The sequence below is a fragment of the Triplophysa dalaica genome, chromosome 5 (genome assembly GCF_015846415.1).
Source record: "Triplophysa dalaica isolate WHDGS20190420 chromosome 5, ASM1584641v1, whole genome shotgun sequence".
Lineage (NCBI taxonomy): Eukaryota > Metazoa > Chordata > Actinopteri > Cypriniformes > Nemacheilidae > Triplophysa > Triplophysa dalaica.
Genome location: NC_079546.1, coordinates 12,344,935 through 12,359,696, shown reverse-complemented (window position 1 = coordinate 12,359,696; position 14,762 = coordinate 12,344,935). Strand labels below are relative to the sequence as shown.

At 34.9% G+C, this 14,762-nt stretch overlaps 1 protein-coding gene across 1 annotated transcript; it reads left to right on the top strand.

Annotated features, from left to right (window-relative positions):
- Nucleotides 1-1,851: 1,851 nt before the first annotated feature.
- tmem110l (transmembrane protein 110, like) lies at nt 1,852-14,617 on the top strand. Its single transcript, XM_056748987.1, has 8 exons — nt 1,852-2,265; nt 5,834-5,882; nt 5,981-6,076; nt 6,150-6,271; nt 8,624-8,736; nt 9,371-9,454; nt 9,586-9,711; nt 12,197-14,617. Exons 1-8 carry the CDS (start codon nt 2,115-2,117, stop codon nt 12,293-12,295), a joined length of 840 nt encoding a protein of 279 aa, XP_056604965.1. The 5' UTR covers nt 1,852-2,114; the 3' UTR covers nt 12,296-14,617.
- Nucleotides 14,618-14,762: the final 145 nt, after the last annotated feature.

Sequence of the window (14,762 nt, the reverse complement as noted above, 5' to 3'; positions counted from 1 at the left end):
TCTTTAATTCCGCTTATGTTTTGTTTTTAAGTGGAAAATTGTACAGAATCATTTTTTCATGGTGTGTGTTTTACTTGGACCTTCACTGTATCTGAACATGTCTGCAACTAAGATCCCTTTAATGTAGCTTTGTTTGTTATTCAGACTATGCATACCTAAAGATTTGTATAATCCTTTTTTTTTGCTATATTAAACTCTCTTAAAAATTCTGTTATTATTTACTCACCCTTACTCACCCTTATTTACTCACCCTTGATAAACACAGAGAAAGATCGGGAAATGCTTTTAACCAAACAGTTCTTGGCCACCATTGACTAGAAGGGACAATTACAATGTAAAAAGCATTGTTTCCTACTGTGGTAGTCAATGGTTGCCAAGAACTGTTGGGTTACAAGCATTCTTCCAAATATCTTTCTGTTCATCAGAACAAAGACATTAATACAGATTTGGAACAATTTAAGGATGAGTAATTCAATACAGAATTTTCATTTTTGGTTAACTGTTCCTTTAAGACAAACACACAAATATGTTTACTTATATTATTTACTTACTTATTTACTTTTACTTTTTACTTTCTACTTTCACAGTGTTTTCACCCTTATTTCTTTAATTCAGACTAAATACTGATGTAAGCATCCATGATTTCTCAAATAATGATAATGTTAAAAAAGATGGCAATATTTATATTAATGTATATCTTTATGGAACATATGGTTTTGGCAGTTCATATTGATGACAAACATATGTGATTTTCTGCATTCAAATACCGTCAGCGCATTTTACAATAACCTCAGTCAAAAGCGTTATCATATGGAACATCATCAGTTTAAAACAACTGCACTTATGTTTTGATCGATTTCACTTTATATAACATGACTTAATATCATCACATTTGATCAGTGAAGTAGAGAACAAAACAGTTCAACCCTTTTCCACTCCCTTTACTTTGTGGTTTTACAGTTGGGATGAGGCTTTGGTGTTGGTCTGGTGTGTTCTGCTCTCTCCTATCTTTATTGATACTGGCAGTATCGACAAGCTATTCATCACTATTCATCATAATTAACACAAATACTTTCTAACAGACCAGTTGTCATGCTTTAAATTCCAGTAATTATATGTAATGCATTCTTTTAAAGTCGATTTCTCTATGTACATTCCCACTGGAACATTTCAAGTGTTGCCTACAAAAAAGTATTCCAAAATTTCCACCATATGATTTCCCAATACTAGTTGGCCATAAACAAGCCTACATTCTTAAAAGTAAAGGTTCCCAACGGGTCTTTGTTCAGACTGTTTTTTTGCACAAAAGTTTCTTTGTGGTGGAGTTTTATGGACTATAAAAATGTAAGAAGAAACGTATTTGGTTCCCTAAAAACTTTTAGTCAAAGTTTAAACCAGTTTCTTCTGTCATCATTGGAAAGACCTGTTTTAAGAGAGTTTTAACACTTGAAGGGAGTTTCACAACACCAAAACTCCTTTTGGTTAAAATGTGTATTTGTTTCAGTTGAAACTTTGCCTTAATGAATAATATAGTGTGATTTAATTGTATATACTTTTTCTCGGTGGCTACTGGAAAAAGGATTTGGGAATTTAAGTTTGGAGGATAGAAATCACAACAAGGGCAGTATTTTAAAACAACTAGGTAGAAAACAACATGCCAAAACAGAGAAAAAAACCAAAACCATCATCGGTTCAACAGCCCTTTTAACTTGAAACCTTAAATTCGTGTGATGTGTAAATAAAACAATATATACAATATTCGTTATTTAACTAGTTTTCTCACTAAGTGTATGTTTTTGCACACCAGCATAACGGGGACAAAGGGCAAAGAATTCGGCAGGAGGTGACGTCAGCAAGCTGCATTTTCTCGGTGTTGACTCGACAACAGAAAGAAAGAAAGCGAGACCGCAGAGTAATGTTTCACGTATTATATCGGACAACTTTATTGAGACTCTTACGAATCACCAATGCGATCTCGGTTTATCAGACTTTTGTTTTAATGTCGTTGTCTTGGTCTACTTGCCGGTGAAGTTATATGGAAAACCCATTCAAGTCCACAGGCGGATTTCTGCTCAACAAAGGATCGTATTAGGACTAATATTATACTTTTCAACATGAGTCTGTATATTTTATTGCAGAGTAGCACTAATATAAGTGACATTGTGAGGTCGGAGTATCGTGGCTGTGTGGACGGATCTATGATGGACGGATTCAGTGTTTTTATTCAGGGTTTGTTGGCTGTCCTCGCGTTCAGCACGTTAATGGGTAAGTTTCTTGTTTTCCTCACATTCTCCCCTGGTTCTTTTATAAGATTTTTTTTATTGTTTTTGCTTTGTTACTAATCGGGATGTTGGGAATGTGACCTAACCGGGGAGCACGTGGCTTTGTGTTTGTTTGTTTACAGTTCAATGTGGTACTACAAGTATGGAAGGAACAAAACATTTTTTTGAAACCATGGTTTTATTATGATAAACGTGTGGTTAAAATGTTTTTAACTGATTGTTACTATTTGTATTACCACAAATAAAATAAAAAAACCATTTTCTATATGCGCATGGTTCTGAAAGATTATATGTAGCTATGAGAATTAACGTTGTATTTAAAGTTATTTTGAAGAACATCAGGGCAGGACGAAAAACATATAAAATGATGTCTTCATATCATTACTGTCTTATATTAAAGTATTTGCTGCGAAAGCGCAACACACTGGTAACTGTGACCCTGGCATGTCTTAAGTACATAAATATGGAATAACAGTTTGAGCAATTTTACCTTAGCATTTGGCTGAAATGACCTTAATGCCAAAGTTAAATAATATTTTTGATCACAAAAATGTCAAATTTACAGTGTAGTTTAAAGTTCAAGTGAAATTAAAAATTACAATTCTTATTTTTTCATGAAATATTGCAGCGTTTATTGTAAATAGAGTATCAATATGGGTCATTTTCTTTTTAAAATTCATGTACCCTCATTATCTTCAGTTAAAATCTGAAAATGCACTTCCGGCCTGATATGACATCCATGGAAAATGATGTAAATTTGACTGCTTGGGCGGAGCATCCGTTAACTCCTCCCCTTTAACTAGTCTGATGCTAGTTTCATTTCAAAATGCAAACGCTGTGTTTATACATCCAATCAATTCGTAGTAAAAATCGAAAGTCACGCCCACCATTTTTCTCCTTTGAAATGTATTTTCAATCGGAATTGCGTCAGAATACGATCGTAAGTAAAAACGACCCCAAGCACTGCACATGCATCTCTTTCTGTATGTGACTCTCTCAGTCCAGTCCTTTGATTTCTCAATTAATGGGCTAATGATTTCAGTCACGTGTTAAATTATCAAATGAACCAAAGTTGTCAACCACTGGCTTATATTGTTTATGTACTTATTAGCTGCTTTCCATCCTGGTAAGTTTGTAGCAAACATTCTCTCTTTTTACCCATCCCCTAAACCTAAAGTCACTGGAGGGAAGGCAAATCGTATTAAAATGTAAGACTGAGATCATACAAATTCATCTGAATTAGCCACCTTGTGAAATAGCAAGGAATTCTCATGAGATTGCGCTGGAAATGTTTTGAAGCAAGCATGATAACCCATTTTGTAGGAAGTTAACTTGATGTATTTGTTGCTCAATTGGTCAAAGCATTATTAGCTGTGCAAAAGTCATGGGTTTGTTCCCCAACGGACAAACTTACTGATAAAAGTAAATGCGCTCTATATAACTGTAAATAAAACTGTTAATGTTAAATAACTCTAAACATACATTTACATCTTCATAAATCCTGCTATATTGGAGAGACTGTTAACATTCGAAGAAGTAGAGAGTAGTCCTGGTCGCCTTAAAGATGTTTTTAAGTTTGAACAGCTTAATGTTTACGAAAAGTATTCTCTGGAGCATGTTGAACTTTTTCGCAGAATGAACGTTTCAAGCATAAATGTGTCCGTTATCTTTTAAGGGACAAGCTTTTTTCAAAGATAAGATTACATAGCCGGGTGATAACACATGATAATATAACACCGCTTCTTGTAGCTCATGTGATGTTCTGACCCCAAACTCAAGTGATACGTTTTGGTAGCTAGAGGGTCCAAGTCATCTGACCTGCCTTTCAGGTTTGGACCCTTTTGTCCAATTCAGCATTGCTCCATTTTCCAATATTTATGTTAAATAGAATTGATAGTCATGTGCTCTTGCTGAGAAAACAACACGCGCTCTGTTAATGGTTAAACGTGTATCTAGGTTTTAAAATGGCCTAAAACACGAAATGTATTCACCCTTATACTGTTGGGACCATTGTAGTTGTAAAGCAAATATATTGCCACTTTTGTTCAAGAGCCTCATTTACTAAGAGATTAATCAATTGTTATGCAAGTAAGTATTTGAACAAACATCACATTTCAAATGTTAAACTTTACAAACGTCACACTGTTTGTACTACAGAGAACAATGGTACTCTAATTTGTTGAGGATAAATGTGTTTTACACATTTACAATATCCCTTTGTATATGGAAAGGGAATTAAAAATAGAAATAAAAATTCTGTTTCTTAGAAAAACATATCAATGTGTTTTAGGTCATGCACTGAATGACCCTAAAACATGGAAAATGACTTCTGACCCGACCAACGTTACACATTACCATTGGAGCTGTGCTGTTTCTGTTGATTATTAAACTTTTTGCTGTGCATATACTGTGAGACAAATACATTTGTTATTATCAGTTTATCACTGTTTGTCTGTAAATAGAGAAGTTAGGATTCACTTACTTTTTTTAAAGAGAACAAAACAACGATGGAGGTTTACTCTGTACCATTTGTACTTTATAAACACGTTCAGGCCTCTTCGTTTTCTTGTTTTTACAGTATGTACTTCCTCTTTGTTATTCTGGTCTCTTCCTGTGTAGTTTTTGGCTGCTTACCTTGCTGATGTCATCTCTGATGTTTCCTCAGATGTTTAATGATTGCATTACTGCTATTAGGCTGTTAATCACAAACAAAATGATTTGCTTATTCCATTAGATCAGTTCTTTTGTAGAAACAGAAACGCATCAAAATTGTATATGACTTGAGTGAACTTAATCTCAGTGTGTCTCAAATATTAAGAGTGATTTGGAACAAAATCACTATTATTTGAGTTAATGAAATTTGCAAATAATAATCATTTGACCTTACAATGTTTTAAACACAAAGCTGAAATAAAGTTTAGGCCTTGTTTGTCTGAAAGGGGAAACAACCTCTTACATTGTGCCATGCTGTTATGGTTGTTTGACTTTCACCATGGACTGCCCATTACCAGTTATCACGCTTAATTGACATGCTTGTATATCGGGATATTTCATTTAGATATATATGGTGGTCCCAGCATGTACACAAATCAGGTGTTTACGTATCTTTTTCATTTGATATCTTTTAAATGAAATGGCATACATTTTTTATATGTCTTATATTATATATTAGCCAAATGTATTTTGTAACTTTGATCAGGGAAAAAGTAATTGTTACAGATGGCTGCTACTTTCAATTTTTCAAGTGAATTATAAATAAAACATATATGAAGGTCCAAGGCGAAAACAGACTAAAATAGGAATGAGAATGAATTCATTTAGAGATTCATTTGAATATGAATTAATATGAATTGCCCACCAATTGGCTAAAATGTAAAATAGTCAAAAATGTATTAATAATTCATAACTGATTAATAATTACAAGCTTGAAGTAACATAATTTTTGCAGATTCCAATCGTTTTGATCATTTATTACATTTCATACATTTTAAGTGTGACTTAAGTGTCTGAATTATATATGGTAGTGTTTATAAGAATCTTTATCTTCACAGTAAAGAGGTTTCGTGAACCTGTTGGAATAAGAAGACCTTGGAAAATCTGGTAGGCTATTAGTAGTAAAATATTACCAAAGTACTATAGTGAAGTTGAATAATATAGTAAAACTGAGGACAAAAACTCATTCTTTCTTCCATCTGCAGGTTCTTTGATACGTCCAAGCAGGCGATCGGTGCTCTTTTCATGCATTTTGCCAATATATTCCTGTCCACGCTCACCAGTGAAGATCCCTGCTCTCTGTGAGTCAGCTGTCAAGTGTTGATCAAACTCATTGTGACTATAAAAATAACCGCTTGATTCTCGTCTCTACAGATATTTATTAAACTTCCTGTTGGATGCCACATTGGGGATGCTGGTGGTCTGGGTGGGCGTGAAGGTGGTTACAAAGCTAGTGGAGTACAGACAGTTAACACTGTTAAAGTTTGGAGAGTATGGTGAGTTAAATGGATGTTACATTTAGGATGAAATGAAAAGTTGGTTTTTGGAAGACGAGGTGTCTCTTTTGGATATATATGTCCACTAGATGGAGCTGTGTGTCATTTTTTCAAGAAGGTTTGGGTTGTTTTCCCAAAGTTGCTTTTGTTCCTCTAAGGGATTCCCTTGGTAAAGCACCATAGAAATATCATAACACAAGCACACATACAGAGCAGATGGAACACACCCACTGTTTCAAATGATTCTGGCCAAAGAAATGTGACTGCCTTTCTGCTTAGGTCAGATTGTGAAACCTGTTTTTTGTTTTGTACAACATTTATCTGAAATTGCAGAAGCTGATATCTTAGGTGGTCTAAAGAGTACTAGACTATGCCAGTAAAACGTGAAAAATAATGGGTCTTATTTGCTTATAATTGCGTAGATTTTTCGTATTTATACACACATTTTATCCTCCCATGAAAACTTTCCGCCTAATTCACAACACATGCGTACGCACATGAATTTGTTCTTAACCACGTCAATGTTAGTGAATTTGGAGTATTCTAAATGAGAGGCCGCGTGCACAAGATTAGTCGTTTGCATAAAACGCACCAAGGCCACCTCTGTATTCCACCTAACCTTTCCTTAACCACCTGTCGCCACTTAAGTCAAAGTTACTTCAGGCAACCCAATGTGACGCTCTCTACAGACGCACTGTCGCAAGTAATTCCAAGTGCACAGTCCTCAAATTCAGTTCATACACAATAAAACACCTTTTACACAGACACGCAGTTTGCAGAGTTCTCGTAGCCGGCTGTAAATGCGCGGTTAATCAGAGAAAACTCGCAGCTTCGAGCTATACAACACAGTTTTTCTTATTCTTACACTGTATATGATTAAATAAATGTGAATTATTTATTTAATTAAATATACAACTACGCATAATTATATATATATATATATATATATATATATATTATTCAAAATATTTAATTTATTAATTAAAATATATAAAAATTATCCTGAGATGAAACATGCATTTTGTCATTTTGTATTAGAGAGAGAGAGAGAGAGAGGGGGAGAGAGGGAGAGAAAGAGGCTGGTAATTTATGTGTGCTTTAAACTGTTCCTATCTTTTCTCTTCTATTTAGATTAAATTTCTGTACGAAAGTTTTTGTGAAACCTGATTTAAAAGGGTTCGTACGCAGGTTTCACGCACAGATTTGTGGGTACGCATGTTTAGTGAATGAAACCCATTGTTTTCTTTAGGTTTAAGTGACAGGCAGAATCGAATCATTAGGTGTTAATTTGACTTTGTCTTTGTTGACTCTGTTTTAAAGGCACAACTTATCAGAATGTGTCACGTTAAAGTTACCATTTAACGGAAGTTGCGATTGACTTCTTTTCCGTATTGTGACGTTTTAGGAGTGAAACAGCTTCTGGATTTAGAAAAGAAGTAGGGCGGGGCTTTATTTTGCCCTTGCCTTTTTGATTGGTTTGTTGTAAGTTGGGCCTGGAGGGGAGGCCTAAAAATGTCTGGCCATTGGACAGTCGATAGTCCTATAACTCTTTTTAGTTGCTGACATGTGGTGAAGACTTGTTGTTGAGAGGGGAAACGTTTTTTATTAAAGATTACAGGAGCAGGTTAATAAAAAAATTCAATTCAATTCAAGTTTATTTATATAGCGCTTTTCACAATGTGCATTGTTTCAAAGCAGCTTTAAAGGGGCAAACAGGAAAAACAGTAAAGGTAAAACACAGCACAGTGTTTATAGAACAAGCAAGATCATTCTAATAAATAATATCTAATTAATACATAAATAAATGCAGTCTCCCGGTGAGCAAGCCAACACTGCCCTGCCAAAAAAAATATGGTTTGCACGGATAAATCATTTATTCCCTGTTTGATTTCATGGCGACTTTAAGGAGTTTTGCTTAATCTAATGCCATATTTCCTCCAAATGCGGTCATGTTACAGCATCCACACTTAGTGGAAAAAAAATCCCCTGTTCATGGTCGAGTCTGTTTCCAGTAAGCCTACGCATTCAATCAGACTTCCACTTTACACACCCCTCCTTTTGAAATTTTATATGAAATCTGTTCAATATCTTTATCAGTCCATATTTTTGTTGTTTATGATATAGTATTCTTTGTATTCCTTTTTGTGTTTCTAGCAAAAATAAAAGCATATTATATATATGCTTAAAAACTATAATTTGCTTCAATAAAAATATGAAAATAAAAAATATTTTTGAGAAAAGTAACTTTTTTATGACTTAAACTGTTCAGACCAGTCCTAGAATCATGACTGCATGTGCTGATTTTAAATGGACATGCACAGCTCACTATGCATGTTTTATTCTTGCTTTTAGGTGACCCTCCTCGTGTTAAGGCCTGGTTAGCCCAGTGCTCAGTGTATTTACTCATCATCGCTGTAGAGAAAAGTGTGGTCACGCTGGTGCTGCTCATCCCTGGGTGGACCAATGTAAGATAAACACAATACCCACTCAATTAAAGTTTCTCACAAACTCGATGAGTGTCACTTTTTCCTGGAATATTTTTAGTACAAGTTAAAGGAATAGTTCACCCAAAACTGAATATGACTTTCTTTCTTGCGCGGAACACAAAGTAAGATATATAGAAGAAAATCGTTAGCCGAAGAACCCGGGCATCCTTCCACTTCTATTGCACCAAAGCAAGGGAATGGGTGCCGTTGCTGTTGCAATTTTAAAGAACAACATTCTTTAAAATATCTTATGTGTTCTGGGGGAGACAGAACGTCATACAGGTTTGAAATGACAAGCGTGTGTAAATAATGACATAATTTTCATTGTTGGGTGAACTATGACTGTAAGTAACTTGAATAAGCTATGTATGATATATCCGTGATTCCTTCCTATTTTTTTATATCAAATTTCCTTAAAATCTAGAAAATAATAAGTATTTTGTCGTTTTAAAATGTTCCACATTTTTGCTCTGCGTTTACAATCATCTATGAGAGAATATTTGTAATGGTTCAAATTTTTGCAGATCTACAAATATTAAACGACAACCAGAGTATTTATCAGATGATTGTACAAGTGTGTTAATGCTGACAACTCTGTATTTGTGTGTTGTAGCTGGAGGAGGTGGTGTTAGACTACATCCCAAACCCACAGCTGGAGTTAGCCATCGTTATGCTGATCGTTCCATTCATTGTTAATGTGAGTCATTCTGTTAGGGATCATGAACGCTATCTGTCTATCATTCCTTTTCTCTTTCTGTCATTCTGTCTGTGTCTGTAAATCAGATGTAATATAATATATCTAATTTGGTGAAAATGGTTCTGTTTTAGTCTATAATGTTCTGGGTAGTGGACAGTTTAACAATGAGGAAGTATAACAAGATGACATCCCTGGAGGGCTCACGTGACTGTCCAAGACAAGTAGAAGTGCCAAGTGTGTGCAGTGATGAAGCTGAGGTGAGAATATTTTAATAAATACCCCTAACAAACATTTTCATCTAAAATCTACTGTACATTTATATCTTTTAAACATTAGTCCAACTTTTGTGTTCATTAAACACCTCATTCACATAGATTAAATGTCTCACAACAACTAAAAAATGACATTTCTATGGCCAGCTGTGAAGAAACCAAGCTTTGTAAACTAGACTCTTTTTGTCACCGACAAAGAGTCGAGCAGTGGATATACTTCCATGGTTTAAGAATCCTGTCAGTTTTTATTTTATAACCTACATGAACAAATATAATTTTCACTATTGCCATCTTAAATCACAATTTATTTAGTTGCGGAAATGAACATGTAAACAAGTACACCCAAGGTCCACCCCATCCACCATCTTCCACTTGTCAGAAAAGGGAAGTCCCACCTTAAACTCACGTTATTGGTTAAGCCCAAAATTTCACATTTCGTACGGCTCAAACAAATCGAGCAGTGTTCTAAAAACGCTGAAAAAGAGACAATGTATCCTTCAGAAGGTCTATTTGCAAACTGGACGGGTGATGTATTGTAACATCCCAAATAAAAAGAGAGAGAAAAACTTTTAATCATAATTATGTTAGCTTGAGAAATGAGCCAAACTTAAGCAAAGACTATACTATATAGACCAAAGACTATGGATACGACATGTTAACATCACACTAAATAAATATGGCTAGCCCCATGTAAATCATTTTAGCGACATGCTAATTTAATACCAAAAAGACTCAAATATATGTATGTTTACATGTTCATGCACTTTAAATAATCTTACAATGTTCCCCAGCCAGCTGCTGGTCTTACTATGTTTCTCTATGCACATGTACAGTTTTTATGTAAAACATTCGTATAGTTTGTATAGTTTAAATCTATTGGTCTACATTTTTATATAGTATATTTATAGTCAATCTGTCAGTAGGTTAGTTGTGTATAGGATTTTTCATAGTATTTTACTTAAGTGTTGTATGTCTGTACTATGTAGCACCGTGGTCCTGGGAGGCACGACATTTCGTTCCACTGTATGTCCCCACTTGTAGCGAAATTACAGTAAAGCTCAACTTGTTGTAACTTGTAACTAATTCATGCTAGCAACATGTTGATTTGAGCTAAACTGATGAAACACCCTCTAGAATGCCACAACAGTGCACAACCATAGCTGTGAAAACCATGGGAATTAAAATTCCCCAAAAAATGGGATACCTTTTATTTGTTGTCATGAGCTACTTTAGCAAATAAAATGGTTGAGTTTACAGAACCGTAAATACATCAAAATCATACAAGCATATAAATAAAGTTGCACATGCACAGTCAGCTTGCTCTTGAGTGTTGAATGATGGGCTGGTTGCCAAATCCCTAACCCTAGCCTCATGACCCTAGTTGAAATACCAGAACTTAGCATTCAAAAATAAAAATATTTTAGGTTTGACCTGTTAAATGACCAAAATACTTGCACTACTAACCTGCGGAAAAAATCAACCCACAGTTCAAAAGTAACCCAATTTCACGTAAAAGCTGCAGACTTGGCAACACAGACCGGCTGGCACCGTTTCCAATATGGCAGACGACATATGTAAAGCGGCCCATTGAAACAGATGCTAATGCGGCATCTATGGTTAGCGACAGGTTAATTCATGCCAAATCATGCTAGCGACATGTTAAATCATTCTATCATAATCTTAAAACTTAATCTTACTTCAAACTTTAAACCTTCTTACCTAAATCTACTTAAACGTTCTGATCAGGCGTTGACAAGCCAATGGAAAGTTTATCTACAAACTTTACTATCTAGTTGATATTAAAATATGTCTCAGAAAACCCCCAGGATGATCCTCAGGACAATTCTGTTTGACTCCATAAACCTCTCTGGTCATTTCTTGTTAAGTCTAATCAAAGTGTGCTTATTAGTTATTCCTGAAACTTGCTTGTAATGCAAAATGAAATCTGACAGCTATTTGAAATGTGTCTTGTTTTGTTTCCAGTGTCATATTTGAATGGTTTGATTGTGCGTGTATAGCATTCGTCCTCTTGAATGCTGGGATTGTACTTCATCTTTCCATAAGCCAGTGACCTCAAGGGCCAAGTGATCTCTCTGTGTTAGGCAATACGGGGTCTTTTTCCATTTTCTTCCCATCGCCCTTTTTCCCTCCTCCAGCTTTGGTTGTTTGCCGACTGCCTACAAATCATCCATTTGTTGGGAAAGAGCAGTGACATTTGGAACATGGTTCCATAAACTCATGCTATGGAGATTGAGGGCTGATCTTTGGAAAAATGTGTTTGATGAGCGAAGATATAAAACTGAATGGCCCGATATTTTTATCATTGCTGGAAATCAACATTAAGTCTGTTCATCTGTTCTTATGCGTTCTACAGTCAATAGATTCATGCATTTGTAAAGTGATCTGGTTTGCATGTGATCCAACAGAATGGAAAAACACTTGTGTAAGATTGTTGTGTGCTGGTTTGCAGGTGCTGTTGAAAGGAGATGAAGATGATGCTACAGTGTGTTCTGAAGAGGAAGAGCACATCCAGACAGAAGGAGCGATACGAAAGTGTATGGATGTTTAAAACTGAAAGTATGCGAGAGCACTGTGGTGTGACACGCTATAATCCATCTGAAAATGTAAAAAATATTATTCAAATTTATATGTAATTACTATGCATGTAATTTGAAGGACCTCATATTAATTGAAAGGCTCAGTCACATTGCAGAAACTGTTACAACAGCTGGTATACAAAGGTTAGTTCTGGTCCTTGATTCTGATTGGTTGTGCCGTATAAAATTCCCCAAAACATACATTGGAACGCATTACAGAAGTATCACTGCGCCACACTATGGTGCTGCTTCGCTGTTCCTTGGCAACGGCTTTGTTGTGTCTATTTCTAAGGAACTACATTGTTTGGGGAAGCTGTTATTTTTTATTAATACCATTGCATTTTATTATCTTTATTTTTAACTTTGTATAAGAAAAGCAGTAAGCGCTTTGAAGCCTTGCTTTATAAAGTAATTTTATTTCAATTTATTCATTTAGAGTTTTTTTATACAGAGCACACACATTAGCTGTTATAGAAGTACTATAAACCACTGCTTCTTTGGGCTTATTGCTTTAATCGGTTATTAAAAACTCAACTAGTTACAATATATTAAACAAAACAAAGAGCTAATGCATTAAGCAAAATTCTCTAATATTTCACATATGCAAGTAAGTTTTAATGACAAAATGCTCTTTAGCAATTTCAGGATTTACTGAATATTAAAAACTGTCAAAAAGAACGCAACAAACTGTTTATGATAACTTCTTAAAAACGAATTTAACACGTATCAGAGAATGCCCTTTGTGTGTGACTCATGGGGCAATTCGATTAGGCCGGGACTAGGGTTTAGTTAAATTAGGGCATTTAAGTAGTATGTGCATTTTGAGAAAAAACAATTCTCACTTTAATGTATGAAAGTCTTTAACACTGAGGGGTGGTTTCCCAGACAGGGTTTGAGTTGTATTGACACAATCCCAAGGCAATATATTACTACTTTACAAGGTGGCGAATTGAAATAGTAAATTGTACGATCTCATTTGTACGTTTTAGTACGATTTACCTTCGTGCCAGTGATGGTTAGGTTTAGGGGCGTGGCTATAGGGGAGGAATTTCAGTATAGCTTTTTTCTAATAATCACATGTTTTGTGTGATTCACATTGTACTTATTCATATGAAGCGGCAGCCACTACGTAAAATAGGTCAAAATTCCAGTGAGATCGGATTGGTTGTATTCTAGTCAATGGGTACATTAACGAAGCTAAAGTATAAGAGGGCATTTATGTAACATTTTGTGGACACAATACTCGAACTTTCATATGCATTATTCTATAGTATTATTTTCAAATGTGAAAAATACTTTTCCACCATTGCCATCCACCAAATCTTGTCGTTGCTTCCACTCCGTGCCCTGGGACAGCCGTTACGTAAATGGTTTCATTTTCCACGACAGGGCTGACATCGAAAATCTTTAGAATGTTAACACAAATGCGTCAATCGCTGCCTTGGTAACACAAGAGACTATAATGGACAGTTAGAAGTCTTTAGAAGTTAATGAAAGCAGAGAAGCACAAAGTGAACATTTTTCCCGATGACAGGCATTTTGACTTTTTAATTTAAAGACTAAATAGCTCGAGTCTCTACCTTGCCGTAAACACTCTGTGACCACGTCCACAGCTCTTGACATGCTGGTACTTTATTTGTAATTTTGCAGAACACTTAAGTTTTCTTATGAACTTATGACTTATTTATAAATACTCTGAATCTTGATCGATACGCCAAATGATCTAGATGTTTAACTAGACTACTTTTTTAGCGTTTACAAAGTAATATGCATTATTTCATGTAATGTACTTTTTTATATATATAAATGTGCATTTTGATACAACATATCAAATAATTTGATGTACATTATGAATGTATTGTATGTGTATATAATCTTGAACTTCATGACTTTGAGCTGTTGTTTTATTCTAATTTCTTAAAATTACATTTAGTATTTACCATTTTAAGCATTCTTGCGCAATTTCTTTGTCTTTGTTTTCAATATTTCTTGGAAAAGGTCTTTATGGCTTATTGGGTGGTTACAGTAAGTTATCAAAATAACAGTGTCAAAGATAAAATTCAGTTGTGAAACAATGTACATTTTGTAAAAATGTTTTATGCATCCTGATAATTCTCCAATGGTCACAGAAGGTTTTTATGTACAACTTTTTCATATCACTGCATGTGCAGCATCATGTGTTTACGTCATGGAATATACAGTCTAGCAGAAGACTGTATACTCCAATTTACAAAATTTCATTTCTGAGTAAATTATTTTAAAGAAAAAATATATTTTAACATATTGTGGAGGAACACTGCATTCTTGCCTTCACTTCTTATGCGTGACTGTTAACAATATGAGCAGCCTACTATACTTCATTGCCTTGAGTTTGTGTGTGTAAATGCACCTGTGCTCTAATCAGTAGTTTGGGGTCACTGGTCATACAGAGCTTTTATA

Bases quoted from the DNA above. Each gene is read 5' to 3' on its own strand.
- tmem110l (XM_056748987.1), top strand. From the start codon at position 2,115: ATGAGTCTGTATATTTTATTGCAGAGTAGCACTAATATAAGTGACATT. The intron at 5,883-5,980 runs GTAGGCTATTAG...TTCCATCTGCAG, and splicing joins AGAAGACCTTGGAAAATCTG to GTTCTTTGATACGTCCAAGC. The intron at 8,737-9,370 runs GTAAGATAAACA...TGTGTGTTGTAG, and splicing joins TCATCCCTGGGTGGACCAAT to CTGGAGGAGGTGGTGTTAGA.